At 38.7% G+C, this 16,462-nt stretch overlaps 1 protein-coding gene across 2 annotated transcripts in view; it reads right to left on the bottom strand.

Moving 5' to 3' along the window:
- LOC136884621 (GON-4-like protein) overlaps nt 1-16,462 on the bottom strand; it is a 77,005-nt gene that overhangs the window by 28,538 nt on the left and 32,005 nt on the right. For both annotated transcript variants that reach the window (XM_067156844.2, XM_067156845.2), the window contains exons 8-10: nt 16,232-16,306; nt 14,172-14,350; nt 1,748-2,014 (exon numbers count right to left, since the gene is read on the bottom strand). In XM_067156844.2, the coding sequence (XP_067012945.1) occupies nt 1,748-2,014; nt 14,172-14,350; nt 16,232-16,306 (521 nt within the window). The remainder of the gene's footprint in view (nt 1-1,747; nt 2,015-14,171; nt 14,351-16,231; nt 16,307-16,462) is intronic.

Below are 16,462 nucleotides of genomic sequence, written 5' to 3'. Positions count from 1 at the left end.
TACTGTCAACTCGACTGATTACGTCAGCTGTGCTACACTTTGCCGTGCTTGTGTACTGTGCACCACGTGACTTTGTTCTTTCTAGAACTCGCTAGTGTGTATAGCCTTTGCTTCGTTTCTGGAAAGTTCCTTTCCTCTTTAAATTGCCCTCTCCGCCCATCCATCCCTGAGTCGGGCTTACGTGGCGGAGTGGTGGATTACACACGCTAACAACTGTGCTGTGTTATTATGTCAACTTCAGCTGGATATTATCTGCTGCAACTCGGTGAGCAAGGCTTATAACGCATTTGTTTACATTTGGACTTTACCTTCATTCTGGCATTTGCCTGTTATAAATACTTTACTCAGTCGAGTGGCAATGTTTCGCTTTAAAAAATTTCACATAGACCTTTTCTACTTATGAACTGCGCTACGGACTATTTGCAAAAAGAAAGCTTCTTCAGTTCTCATTTATGATCTATTGCTACTGCTAAACTATTCAATTACCCGGTGAAGAAGATCCTTTCTCATCCTAGTCCCCTTTCCCTCCCCATGCGTACCTTTTCTTTTCAGGGTTCTGGTTTCGATGCATATTGTATACTTTTGTAAATGTGGCACATCTTTTTTTAGATTTTTCTTCCATTTCCAAATTTTTATCTGGTTGTTAACTTATGGTTGTTAAAATATATTTATATATTATTTTGCACTGTTATTCTGGTCATCTTCTTTTGGGCCTAGTTCCTTCCTTACTGCGCGATTTTCCTCATCATAGCCTACTTCTTATTATATTTTATTGAGCACGTTTGATCACCTAACGTTGTCTTATCAATTATGGTACATTTTATTTCATTGTGGTATATCAAAATATAAATTTAATCATGTCGTCGCCCCGACAGTATTGGTAGCGTTATTACAAACCCATCAAAAACAGTAGCATTGAAAATCAGCATAACTAATGTTATATAGAATTACATTTCTGATCATTCATGTCTTATACATTTTTGCTCTACTGTCTATGATAACAGAGATATTAATGAATTTCGATTTTTGTTGAAAAGTCCATATCAACACCAAGCACTGCTAACATGGAAATATATTTAACTGTGTTCACTGGTGATGTTTTTTGACAGGATTGCCTTAAGATGTAGAACTGCATCGTCATTAGTCCATATCAACAAGGACAAATGCGATGATGATTATAAAAATCGTGAAGGAACGATCGCTTGAAGAATAAAAGAAGTGGGAGCCATAAAAGAAGGAAGGACTGTCTTTACATTAGATGCTCTAATATCCCAGAATCGGAAGAGAACTAAATGTGAAGGCCTACAATATCAAAAGCTCATAAAACGGATCAACAATAACATTACACTGACCATTGTGATTGGTCTCTTCTGCTGCCGCTTATCTCCGATACATGGGATTACTACTGAAACAGCATGCCTGAATATTGGCGGAAAGTAGCTGGGGAGTTAGACAGCTTTGCACATTTGACATGATTGTCCCGTCAACGACGGGTACTGCAGCTAGTGTTCTATCTCGGAAAACATTCGGAATAGGACATACGTTGAAACTCGCAGATCCGTCGAGTTGGTCGACTCGAAGTTTCGCCGGTTTGAAACTGGCGGCCAAAGTCGCAGTGACACATTGTTTATGCTTTTTTTTTTGCTTCAAATGATCGTTCCCATCATATTCCTGAATACTGACCATTCCTCATTGGGACACCCTGTATAACTTGTTTGTTCCCTTCAAAAAATATTCAAGTATTCACCAGGTCTCTCTTGCAAGCAGCAGCGTAATAGCCCAGTTGAGGGTGACAATATGTTTGCAGAAAATGCTGTGTTAGCAGCTGAACGTGCTTCCTCATGTGTTGGTCCAGTAACAACCTCTGCTCCAAGCTGATCCTTATCGACTCGTCCACGGTGGGTTCGAGCTTCACGGGAGATATCACGGGCAGCGCCAAGTGTATCTGTTGCTCTGGGCGAGGAGGACTGGGACTGGACAGCAGCTGAGGTGAACTGTCGAGAGGTGCAGCTCCCTGGAACAGACAACGCGTCAAAATTCTTAGGGCCAGCACATTAATTGACAAAGTGAGACAGAGAAAGACAGAACACAGGAAGGAGTACATAATAGCTAAGGAGACACTGGTCATCTTCACACACTGCCTTCTTCTAATAGTTTGGCTCTCTTTTCATCAAATCCAGTTCTACCTCCATTTCTTTTTGGCTCCCGATGACCTTGTTTCTGATTCTCAGCATCAGCTGCAGGGCATGCTTCAACACCCACTGGAGAGGCCACCTTAACAAATCCTATTATGTCTTCATTTAAATGTTCTTATCTTTCTATATACAGTAAAACCTCGTTAAGACATTTCTGCAGGGAACAAGGGAAGTGGTGGTGGTGGTGATTATTGTTTTAAGAGGATGTACTAGGCAACCATCCTCTATATAACACTAATCAGAGAGAAAAAAGGAAGGGATCCGACACTTCAAAAAATGAAGATATCGGCCAAAGGAAGACAAGGGCCACGAAGAGCGTGAAAATGAAGGACTCCCTAGTCCTCCATATGTAATACCGTCGGGGTCGAAAAAGAACAAGAGTTGACCAAGGGAGGTCGGATAGGATAGATGAAAGTGAGGAGCCTGGCACAAGTAAGTGGAAGCAATGCCAGGACTCAGCTGAGGGCACCATGGTCACCAACCCACGCTCCAAAGTTCAGAGCCCCAGGGGCCCCTTTTAGTTGCCTCTTACGCCAGGCAGGGGATACCGTGCGTGTTATTCTACCGCCCCCACCCATGGGGGAGGGAACAAGGAAAAAGAACATGTTAATCAAGAAAATGTACTACTGAATGCACTGATAAAAAGTATCCAACAGTGATATGGAAACACTACATACAATTTTTCAGACATGACCGCATTTTACGTTGTGTATCCACAGATACAATGAAAAATCTAGGCTACCATTTCTAAAGATGAGAGGAGAATATTAAAAGGTGTGAAAAACACGAGAGAAGTAATATGAAAACCTTTTCTGCTGGGGATTATAAAATAACTATGCACTGAAAGGTGTGAAGAGCACAAGACTGTCTGACTCGTTGGCTGACCGGTCAGCGTACTGGCCTTCGGTTCAGAGGGTCCCGGGTTCGATTCCCGGCCGGGTCAGGGATTTTAACCTTAATTGGTTAATTCCAATAGCACGGGGGCTGGGTGTATGTGTTTTCATTATCATTTCATCCTCATCACGACGCGCAGGTCGCCTACGGGAATCAAATAGAAAGACCTGCACCTGGCGAGCCGAACCCATCCTGGGATATCCCGGCACTAAAAGCCATAAGACATTTCATTTCAGCACAAGACTAACAAACATGACAACATTTGCACAGGGGCCAATAAAAAAATCAAGAATTCTTGCGGATCACACTCTCTCTAAAAGTCTCTCATAGTGTATTGGCATTGTTGGTGGCTCCAACCATCCTACACAGTGGCCTGCACGTTATGCACTAGCCATGCGTCTTTTAGATGTGCTATTTACCAACAGATAAGCCAAATTTAGAACACTGGGGTAAAACGCTGGCAACCAGGAATGAGTTAACTGGAAAATTTATCATGACCAATAACAAACCAACTACATTAGTATGATACATAGGAGCTTTCAAAGAAACTAAATTGTGAACTGTTGTGAGCCTGATCTGTTTCGAAACCAAATTCATATATCCCAAAAATTTAAGCATAGTTTTGTAGCAAGTGCTATGTTTCTCTTGCTTGGTAAGCATGAAATCATGAGATTCACGGCACTGAAACAATGAGATGAAAAACATCAACACAGAATACAAATTTTTCGAGAAAAAGACACTTTTTTTCAGTTTCCTGAAAGAGAAATAGAACCTGTAATTTGGCATTATGCTGTTGCTGATCCTGAATAAATAAATAAAATAAATAAAATGTTGGGGTCTGAATATGAATACCTGATTTTTTAATTTTTTATTGCTATGTTTAGGGAATTCGATCCTGGCCCTTATTTCTAATCCTGGGTTTTTGGGATTACACTGGGTCAGTCCCGGGATTGAAGGTTACAAATAAAAAATAAGAAAATCTTACAGAAATCAGCTGTTTAATCAGCAAATCACAATTTAGACAAAATCAACATTTTTACGGATATACACCTAGCTAATCTAATCACTCTAACTAATCAGACAGAGCCAGACTAACCAGATTTAAAATCACTCAGTCTCTATGTTAAAATTATTCTTTTCCAAGAATCAGTGAGATCTCTTTAAACTTACATGCACTTAAAAAAAAAAAAAAAAGTAACAAACTATGCAAAATAAAATGTGGAAATTAACAACAATCTCTCTGAACATAGACTAAATAGATGACTTTCATGTAACAACATAAGCAGTAGGTTGAAAGTTTCTTAGCAAAAGGTATTTTAAAATAAAATTAATTAGTCACATTTCTCGTAAATATAAAGAAAACTAATTTAATAGGAACATTCTAATTTGAATTGCAAAAATATGATCTGAGAAAAAACAACGTGTCCAGTGTCTCATCACCAAGCCTGCTTCTCAATTTGTCGCACATATATGTAGCTGTTGAGAAAGCGCGTTCAGGTTCGATGGAAGTTGGAGGAATCGTAAGTAAATACTTTTAAACCTGCTCTAGGTTATACCTCCGAGTAGAATTTGAAGACTCGTATAGGTTCATTTCCTTCTTAACAATTCTGGAAAATTCATCTTCATTTAATGCTTCAAGAGACATAAATTTCATGCTGTTTTCTATTTCCAGCTGAAGCTTTTCTTTGAACGTCAAATCACTTTTTTCTGTATTTTTAGGCTTGACTTGCAAATTTTGTTCTTCCTCTTTGCCATTTTTTTTAACCATTTAATCTCTCAAAGAAACAATCGGGTTTTTTATCAGGACTTTGCTCAGACTTGAGAATATACGCTTTATTTCATCATCGAACGCCAACACCACATTGACACTGTGAAAATTTTGTAGGTAGCATAATACGCCACTCAACTCATTTCTTTGGCGATCTTTCATGCGCTTTTGTAAATGTATCTTGTATGGAGAAGCCAACTCGGAGCTATTGTAATTTAACTGCATAAAAAGAAACTTAAGGGCAGCATCAGATGTGCATAAATTCGCATCAGTGCGACACAGTGCTTCTACAGTTAATTTGACTGTAGCCAAGACATTAATGATAATTTCATCGATGAGCTCGAAATCGGACTCTTCCAACCGCACTGGATTATTAAAATCTATAAGCGCCTTTCTGACACTAAATTTAAAGAAGGCAAAACGCTCAAGCATTGTGTAGAGGCTGTTCCATCTAGTTTTGCAATCAAGCAGTAAACTTACTTCCTTGCCATGCTCTATCTTCACATATTTTTGAAGAATGGTATCATTCTTCAAGGATGCTCTTTTGAAAATAAGAACCACTTAGCAAACTTTTTTATTACATTCTTGATGATCTGGTCATTCATCAAATCTGGGCTATTTTCTCTTTCTTCAAGGTCTAATCCTGATTCAAGATCTTTGTCATCATCATCATCATCATCATCATCATCATCTGAGTCTACATCGTGGAGCTTAGTGGACTCATTTTCTGAAGCGGTATACAGGGTATACTTTCTTTATAAGTAAATTGCACGATATAGAGCCACCTCTGTCTGTTTGTAATGACAATTCCAGCATACTCTTTAGTGCGGATGTTTTCCACGCAACGGCTTACTTGTTAATTTCTAATTCGATACTCTCAGTGTGCATCTTTGGTTTCATTCTTCGAAATTGCAATGGGCTCTCTCCAGAGACATCAGTAGTTTTGACTTACTTATTTCCTTTAATTCCAGGTGGAACATAGGGCCTCGATGAAATTTCTCCAGCTTGTTCTATCTGCCACCAATGCTTTCACCTCCCTCCATGTCTTGTTAACTCCAGCAATCTCCCTATATATGGTTCTCTTCCAGGTAATCCTTGGTCTGCCTTGCCTCGACTACCTTGTGGATTCCAACTCAATGCCTGCCTTGTGATACTTTCTTGTGTTCTTCTCTGGGTAAGCCCAAACCATCCCCATTTTCTTCTCATTGTCTGTACTTGTATGGGACTTTGACTTGTGGCCTCCCACAGGTAAAAAATGAAATGGCGCATGGCTTTTAGTGCCGGGATGTGTCCGAGGACTTTGGCTCTCCAGGTGCAGATCTTTTGATTTGATGCCTGTAGGCGACCTAAACATTGTAATGAGGATGAAATGATGACACATACACCCAGTGCCCATGCCAGGGGAATTAACCAATTATGGTTAAAATTCCCGACCCTGCCAGGAATCGAACCCGGTACACCTGGTAGAGCCTGTGCAGTTAAACAACAGCTCTGCTTTTCTTCTGCCTGCTAGCCGGCGATCCTTCATCTCTAGTGCACCTGCCTCTGTGCACCTTACTTGGATTAGAGGTGCACGCGATTGGGTGCGCAGTAGTTAATCTGAGGCAAGTTTGGCGATAACGTGTCTCCCTAACAGTGCTCCTTGCGCTGTGACTGTTCACTTGTGCGAAATAGTGATAACAATATGCCTCCCGTCCTTTCAAAACTATACAGAAAAACTCTTTGTTCTCACGGTCGAGAAATAGTGTCTAACGTGTTACAGTTCATGCAGAAAGAAGCCGATGAAAAATTTATTATTCCAGCCAAAAAAGTGCAGGAGCGTGTGTGTGCTGCAACTTGTGTAAGTGCGTGCACCGTGAGGTCCATGAAGAAACAATTGCTACAGGTCCAGGCAGGAACGTTGGCATCATTCAATACACCCCGCAAGAACAAAGAAAAAAGCGTCCGTGCACTGGATTAGATGATTTTGACATGTGCATTATTCGAAGGACAATCAATGAATTTTATATAACTGAGAAAGAAATTCAGACTGTGAAATCTGTGTTGGCAAAACTAAAAAAAAGTATACAGTACAAGGGCCAAGGCAGTAGCTTGCGAAAAAATTTCAAAGAACTTGGATTTTGGTGGAAAAGGGTAGAAACTAACAGGTGTTTGCTAATTGAGCGTAATGATATTCGAAGTGCTCAAATCACATTTTTGCGTTCTGTTACTAGGCATCATCAGGAGAGTCGTCCTATACTTTACAGTGATGAAACCTACATTAACAGCTCCCACACAACACCGAAGGCTTGGTGTGACACCACATCTCCTACAGAGGGTCTTAAATCGCCGATATCGAAAGGACAGTGCCTTATTGTTCATGCAGGCTATGAGCTGGGTTTTATTACGAATGCCCTCTTGATATTTAAATCAAATCAGACATCCGGCGATTACCATAGAGAAATTAATGCCACGAACTACATGAAATGGTGAAAGAAATGCTTCTGCCAAACTTGCCACCAAAATCTGTTCTTGTGATAGACAATGCACCCTATCACAACGTTCAGTATGATAAATGCCCTATTTCTAACGCTCGCAAACAGGAAATGCAGAACTGGCTAACAGAGCACAACATACCTTATGGAAATGATATGTTCAAGACTGAACTTTATGAACATATAAAGATCAATAAGCCTCAAACTAAGAGCTATATTCTGGACCGTCTTTTACATGAATATGGGCACACTGTTCTTCGCTTGCCGGCTTATAATCCAGATTAGAACAGCATCGGAAAAATCTGGGGTGACGTGAAACAATGGGTGGCACAGAAAAACACAACCTTCAAGCTGGATGATTTTAAAAATCTTTGCGTTCAGAGATTTTCTGAAATTGGTGCGGAAGAGTGGGGTTTAGTATGCCGTCATGTCAGAGATATTGAGGAACAATATATACAGTCGGAGGGCCTTTTGGAACCTGAAATTGAGTGCCTAACAATTAATGTGACTAGCAGCAGCAGCAGTGAGGATTTGTCAAGCAGTGGCTCAGATAGTGAAAGTGAAGTTGACATCGCTGGGATTGAAGAACTCCAGCCTTAGCTCTTTACATTATGATGATGTTTTTTGCTAAGTGTATACGAGGCAACAACACAGTTCTTATGATAAGGTATCATTGTTATTCAGGATTTGAATAAAGTACCATAACCGGTATATGATTGCTATGTTCCTAGCTTGACGTTAAGCAATGGACCTCGCGAAGTGGGAAATAAAATTTACCACTCCAGCAAACATATAAATTGGAAATGGAAGGCAACTGTAGCTGTCGCGGCCACCAAATTAGGCGGGTCAGAGAAATTACACTGTTGTCAAGGTTATGTAGCAACTGGCGAAGAAATGTCTAACTGAAGACATCATTCGGAGCGCGAGGCAAGTTGTTCTCTCTCAAGCTCCTCCAAGCTTCAGAAAAGACTGCTGATTTCAGTGGTATAACTATTTTCCACATAAACCACTTTAAATAATTATTAAAAATAAAATCTTGAACGAGTAAGTTTAAATCCGTAGAATCCTGTATTGAAAATTTCAGTAAGCGGCCAAGTTTCTACTTCTTCAGCTGATAAAATTTTGTCTGCGGGCAAAATGTAAAAAATCGTCTGACTTACATTTTTTATCTGAAACATATTTCCATGAGTCTTGTAGTTTTCCTGGAAAATGACGCTGAGGCAGTTCGAGGCGCGAGTGCGCAAGCACAGGCTGCTGGACACTGTAACTACTTTCGGATTACATATGAATCTGTATCAGTTTATAACATTATATCTTCAAATATTTGAATAATAATAATAATAATAATAATAATAATAATAATAATAATAATAATAATAACAACAATAATAGTCATATGGCCTCAGCTACCGTGTGCAGACATTTCAATTTGCCGCCATTTGGCTGTCAGCTCTTCAATTTTGACGTTCCGCTTTACTCTAGGCCCACTAGATGGCAGACCGAGTAAACCAAAACTCTCTTGGGCGTCTATGGCTGAGATTTAATTAATTTTGTCGGGTGAACACCAAATGTGTTTCCAGAGATCTTTTACATGCCGACATCATACGACATGGAGTGTCGAATGGAATTTTTCCCGCCCTTCAAAAATCTGACTACCTCTGCCGGGTTTGAACCCGCTATCCTGGGATCCAGAGGCCGACATTACCACTGGTCCACAGAGGCAGCTATATTTGAATAATGTATATTGGATTGAGTAACATAGAAAAATAACTACTTTAAAGAATAGGTTTACATTAATTTACAATAAATTAAGAATCGTGACAAAGCAATTCAAGCAAGACACAAGGCATGGATAAATGATCAACAGAGGAAAACGGAAAAATCTCGAGAAGAACTAATTAATGCCAGAAGACAAACAGCTAAAGAAATTAGGACAATTAAAAGGAATTATCAAAAGGAAATGCTTAGCACTATAGAAGAAACATTCAATCAGCATAAAACAAGAGACTATTACAAAACATTCAAGCAATATCAATCTAAATTTACCCCTCCCACACTTATGTTAAGAAATAAAAATGGTAAAATGGCACACAATAATCAGGATAATGCTAACATTCTTGCAGAATACTTTAAAGAGTTACTTAATTGTGAGGATCCTGTGGAACATTTAGAATTTGATCCTAACCCAAAAAATAAAACTCCATTACAAAAGATTATACCACCAGTTTACAATGAAGTGAAAACGGCAATTAATGCACTTAAAAACTACAAAGCAGCAGGAGAGAATCAAATAGTAGCAGAAATATGGAAGAATGCTAATGATCAGACTATTCAAAACCTACATAAATACATCATTGATATTTGGAACACGGAGAAGCTTCCTGAGGAATGGAATACAGCGATAATCCACCCGCTGCACAAGAAAGGTGATCGTTCCGATCCAAATAATTATCGGGGGATATCCTTACTTGATATTACATACAAGATTTTATCCAAGATTATATACACAAGAATCCAAGAACAACTCGACCAAGAACTTGGAGAATATCAGGGAGGATTTCGACCAGGTAGAAGCTGTCCAGATCAAATCATTAGTTTAAAATGGATAATGAAGCACCAAAGAGTTCGAAGTAAGGGTCTGGTCATCACGTTTGTAGATTTTAAAAAAGCATACGACAGTATTCATCGTGACTCATTATTAAAAAGCCTTAAAGAATTTGGCTTACATCAAAAACTTGTTAACCTCATTAATATGACTTTTAAAAATACGAAGGCAAAAGTTAAATTTAGAGGTGAATTATCAGAATCATTCACTATAAGAACTGGACTTCGACAAGGAGACGGACTTTCACCATTGTTATTTAATTGTGCATTGGAGAAGGTTATGCGTGAATGGAACAAGAAATGCCAACCAACTATCAAGATCGGTAGAAATATTAAACTCAACTGCCTTGCTTTTGCGGACGATTTAGCATTACTTGCAAATACAATAGAAGAGGCTAAATTTCAAATTGAACAACTAGAAATTATAGCTAAAAAAATGGGATTACAAATTTCATTTGAAAAAACAGAAATGATGCCAACTTTTAAAGTTGATTTACCAGTTATTCAGCTGAACAGTAATAAAGAGATTAAAATTGTTCAGAAATTCAAATATCTTGGGGAAATAATAACATGGAACATAAATGAAAAAGAAGCAATAGAACACAGAACAACTAAATTTAAACAAGCACAAAGACTTACCTGGCCAACCTATAAAAAAAAATCTCTTTCGATAAACGCTAAGCTGAAACACTATAATTCCATAGTTAAACCAGAGGCAACCTATGCTAGTGAAACTTTATTCAAATTAAATGTAAAATCTACAACAGACAAATTACAGAAAACTGAGAGAAGAATTCTTAGAACAATTATTAATAAAAAACACCAAGTTGATGGACAGTGGAGATTGTTGCCTAACAACATTGTCTATCGTGAATGTGAATCAATAATATCTACAATGCGTAAAAGAAGAATTTCCTTTTTCTGTCACATATCAAGATTAGCAGACACCAGGATATTGAAACAACTATTCGATTACTTTTTGAAGAATAAAATCAATAATAATTGGTTCAAAGAAGTTCAGGACGATTTGGAAGAATTGGGTATAACTCGGCAACAAATCAAAGACAGAAAAGAGAAGAGGATTTTGAAGAACAAAAGCATAAGTCTCAAACTAAAAGCAGTTGAACGGAAACAATATACTATATCGGACACACAAAGGGCTTCCAGGTCGGAGAGGATGAAAAAGTTCTGGGAGAAGAAGAAGAAGAAATTAACTCAAATGTATTGATTTCAGTGCTCCAATGTGGGCGTAAAATATGTAAATAAATAAATAATAAATAATAAATTAAGAATCGGTTTCTAGCTAAAAGGCAGTCTAAGATTTCTTAGTCACTGTCATCACTCATCTCACTATCTGTCGAGTTGTCATTTACACTGATGATGAATGGCTCCATTGAAGATTTTCCGCGCGATTGAAGCACATTTCTCACTCTGCAGCAGTCACACGGACGATGGCTTCTACGTCCTTTATTTTGCATGTCTTGTTCCTCTCTGCCACTTCTCTCTTGACTTGAGCCCAAATCAATTCACATTCACTATCCATCTTTAACTGCACTTACGGTGCGAGCTTAACAGCTGCATGACAGGGAATGACTCGGGTAAGGTGACCTGGAGCGGATGGGCTTCAGCTAGACAGCACTGCAAGATAAGCGTTGCCAATCCGCGCTCAGAGGTAAGCGACTCTCGACCATCTGTTGCTTCGCCGTTCCCATATCTGATGACAGCGCAGTTTTCCTCACCCGCCTAATTTGGTGGCCGTGACTTTAGATACACATTCTTTCTTTTGCTATTCTGTGTACTGTTCGGCACCTTCCGACTTTGTAAAATGAGTCGGTTACAGGGGGGTTCATACTGGCTATAATTTACCATTTATCTTTCGTATAAGGTTTTCTGTAAAATGCAAGAACAAATAAACGACATATTCTTTTAACAAAGATTTCTATATGAGGAATATTTCATTAGAGACTCTTATTTTAAATGACTAGGCATCATATTTGCCATGAAATAATATTACTACTACTATAATTTATTATTATTCTTTTATGACCACATAGGATTACTTTAGTCAGTCCGTCATTCAGGTCTCTTTGAAGGGATTCTTCGGGCTTTGCGGTCCTCTCAGTACTTCTTCAGATGCTCCGATCTTCATGCCCTTTCCTCAGTTGAAAATGTGCGTGTTGTAGGTTTGTTTTGTGTAAGGGTAAAGTGGAGGTTTGTATTGAGTTTTGTATTCAATTTTATCTTATTTGTGGTGTCTTCTGTTGTAAGGCCTATTTCCTTCAGATCCTCTCTTACTTCTCTGATCCATTTACATCCTGTTGTGGTATTTTTTGAGACGAGATTGTGTTGTACTAGTTGTTTCAGAAGTCTAGAATCCTGCATCCTCATATGTCCAAAGAATCCCAGTCTCCTCTTATGCATAGTATCTGTAATGGGTTCTAGCTCTTTGTACACGACTTTGTTAGGTATTAACCGCCACTGTCCATCTTTCTGGTATTTTTCGTTGATGCAGGTTCTTCCAATCCTCCTTTCAATTTTCTGAAGTCTGTCAGTCTTTGATTGTTTATTCAGGTAAAAGAGTGTTTTTGCTGCATATGTAGCTTCCAGTTTTATAACTGTGTTGTAGTATTTATTTTTGTATTTATTGATAGACATTTCTTTTTGTAGATATCCCATGTTAATTTTTGTCCTTTAGCTAATCTATTTGTTCTTATTTGGATTGAGATTTTTTTCATTTAGGTTATGTGTTATTACTCCTCCAAGATATTTAAATTGAGTTACTATTTTGATTTTATTACCATTTATGGTGACTGCTTTTAGTTGTGTTGGTTTTTGGGGCATAATTTGTTTTTTCAAATGATATTTTGAGGCCAATTTTATTTGCAATGTACTGAAGTTCTGATATCTGGGTTTTTGCTTCTTTTATGTCCATTGCTAGTAATGCTAAATCCTCAGCAAAACCCAGACAATTTGTTTTGATTTTTCGGCCAATCTTTATTTGGGCGGGAGGACATTTCCTAAATCATTCCCTCATTACCATTTCTAGAGCACAGTTATATAATATTGGTGAGAGCCCATCTCCCTGCCGTAGTCCAGTTTTAATTTCAAACGTCTCTGCTATAATAATAATAATAATAATAATATGAATGAACTTTTAGCTGGAAAGTTTTCTTAATGATAATATAGATGTGTCTTGTTTACTACAGCAAATTTTCCAAAAAATGACGTCGCTTACATTCCAGACTTCTGTTGCGTATAGATGTTCACAATTTTGTAGCTGCGTTACCAAATGTGCTATAGGAGAACTGAATCACACCAGGTTAAAGCTCTAAGCAATTTGTCGCTCTTATGTGCAAAAAAAAAGGAAATGCTATTGTAAGAGATTGTCCGTTCAAGCGAAAGAATATATGGGAGCTGTGGGGATATTCTTTGCATTATACGGTATATAGTATGATGTGAACATAGCACTGATTACAGGCGTTAACGCTACTCGATTCCCTTTTGTGATCAAAATATGGAAACGCTAGACCAACCTCAACAACAGCTCACGTACTCTGACAGCAGCTGCTTGGCGCTCTGGTTCTGGAGATGGGTAGGTGTGGCCAGTGAACTCTGTGGAGAGACTCTCACTCAAGCTTCTTATTAAATGCACCCAGACCTCTTATTTGATTGCGTGGGCTCTACCAAAAGCCAGCACGCTAACTCTTTAGCTATGGAGCCGGACCTCCCAGAGGTCTTTGTTTGGGATGGTCTTTGGCCACCATATTCTCATAATGTACCCCAAACAATGATTTATAAAAGCCTGAAACCTTGTGGTAATGTCTTTGGTCACTTTCCAGGTCTCACTTCCACACTGCAACACAGATTACATTTGAGTTGAATATCCTCATCAGTGATAAAGGTTTCAATTTTCTCATTTCAAACAGAGTCACCTAACCTAACTTTACCGTGCATGTATTATGAAAACATATTTCAAGCCCTTTCTAGAGTAGTAACATTTTCATTATAAAAAATTCTGTGGGAACAGCCTTTCTGAAATTTAACAAGAAGAGAGAGTATATAACCTAATCTCCGAAAACAGTGATACAAACTTGATCTACTTATTGGGTGGGACCAGTAGGCTATACGAGTAAAAACTGACTTTCTAGTTTTTCTTCTCTCTTAATTTTCCTCAGATTAGTACCAAAGGAGAAATTAGGAACAGAAAGCGATATCGTAATTCTGTTGACAATTTACCTCGCAAGCAGAAGCATCTGCATCTGCTACACTGTCAGCAGAAGGTCCTTGGTCAGTCTTGGCTGCCTCATCGTCGCTTGAGAACATGTCCGTGAACTCAAACAGCTCCGCCATTAATGTGTTCAGCTCCTTCCTAGAGATCTTAACAGCACGATCCATACGCAGCTCCTCCTTGTCCACTGGTGCGGGAAAAAAAAAAGTTCATTAAGTAAATGCAAGATACACAAGGTCCCTTTAGTAAATAATTTCTTATCGACCAAAACTCTATCTATGGAACAGTGGGAGAGTGCTGATCTCTGGATAACAAGTTTATGGGTTGAATGTCGGCTGTATATCAGGAAAGAGTCTGTTCGGCACTACAAGTTGTAGAATGTCAGCATTTACAGTCGGAGACTACAGGAGGCGAGCTATATTAATGATTGAAATTTGTTCTAAAAGGGATGAGTAGATGGTATGGCAAGAACAGTAGCAATGATGTGAAGCAGAAAATAGCAAAAGTCCTTGCATAGAACAATAAAGTTAATGTCACTGATTTTACGTCCCACTACCTACTTTTATGGTTTTTGGAGATGCTGAATTGCCAAAATTTTGACACACAGGAGGACACGAGGCTGGTGTACTTGAGTACCGGACTGAGCCAGGATTGAATCTGCTAACCTGGGCATAGAAGGCCAGCACTTCTATCGTCTAAGTAATTCAGTCCGGTTCACAAAGAATAAAGGGATTTAAAATCTAAGGGAAAAATAAACAAAGTCCTTCAAGGTTCTGACAGTGACGCGGAGCTTAACCTTTGCTTATTGCACGATTTTAAGTTTTATACTGAGATGCTGAAAGGACATTTTATACACAGTATATTTTTGTGAAAAGGAGAAATAAGCTAAAATCAGAAAAAATATGGAAAAAATGAAAATATCAGTTATAGTTGAATAGTAAGAAACGGTATGAATAATGGGCTTTTGTGTCTAAGAAATAATAAGAAAGTCTTTACAATTAAAAATTTGCTAATTTCATGCTACATTGTTAGGGTTTTTCTTTCTTTCCACATATTCAAACCAATAAACTTTTCAGTGCATATATACAGCATGTCCAGAAAGTAAGGTACCAAAAATATTTTAGCGCGAATGTTGGCTATACTGGCTTTGACCTTTGTATTTCCGTTTTCCTCATTGTTACCTGGAGTATAGTTCGAATGACGTGCACCGATTCAGAATCCAACCAGATGTGAGGTGCGCTGTCATGCATGTTCTCTATGCTAGAAGTATGTGCCCAGCTGATAGCCACAGTTTATGGAAACAATACGAGTCTATAACACGTAACAAAGTGGTGCCGTGAATTCTCGGAAGGCAGGACCGATGTTCATGATGAACAAAGAAGTGGTTGGCCTCCGGTGACGACTGAGTAACTCTTCAGAGAATTGAGAAAGTTATTTGCCTAGCTTCCACTTATTTCTTGCAGGACAACACTCCCACAATGGTGAAGAGATCAAGAATGAAGTGGAAATGCAGTTCCAGCAGCAGGCGGTAGAATTTTATGACCGTGGGGTACAAGAGCTAATATCCAGAGTTAAGAAGTGTTTTAACGATGGCAGCAATAAAGTAGTAGTGACTAATTTGTTCAGAATATTTTATCATGGAAATTTTTTAATGAATTCCACGCAAAAAATTATTTTCCAGACATGTCTCGTATAAATACCGTATTTCTCCGAATCAAAGACTGCTTTTCTTCTCAGAATCTCATTTGAAAAATCAAAGGTAGTCTTGCATTCGTGACCCAACAGTAATGAACACCACCAGCAGCTACCACAGTAACCACACAACTTTCCTTCACCCCCCGTGCGCGCATAAGACTCGACCTTCAATGCCCCTCGTCTTTATGAGGCCTATAGGCTACATCGCTAGCCGTGCAACCGGTTGTACAGTGGCTCTGCGCAATGTCACTGGTTCTCGGAAAATAGTGAAGAGAGAATGACGTTCTACTTGGCAGGAGATAGGCTCGCAGTGCAGGTCACTGGGCGAGCGACAATCCCCTGAAGAGATATGGAATATATTGCAAGTACTCACCAACTTCCTGCTCTTCGTCAGCCAGCACGTTGTACTCTGGATCAGCTTCATCATCGTCCAGAGTATCGTTGAGATCTGGAAGGAGCAAATCTTATTAGATCTCTACAGATTCAAAATTTTTAACATTCTAACTGGTACAAAAATCACTCATAACTTACTACCATATAAGGAAGAAAAACTGTATAGGGAAAGTTTTCGTTGAACATTGGTATAATTTGTGTACTTTCCATA

The sequence above is a fragment of the Anabrus simplex genome, chromosome 13, assembly GCF_040414725.1.
Source record: "Anabrus simplex isolate iqAnaSimp1 chromosome 13, ASM4041472v1, whole genome shotgun sequence".
Taxonomy (NCBI): domain Eukaryota; kingdom Metazoa; phylum Arthropoda; class Insecta; order Orthoptera; family Tettigoniidae; genus Anabrus; species Anabrus simplex.
Note: the sequence above shows the minus strand (reverse complement) of the source record. Positions and strands in the feature narration are given on the sequence as shown.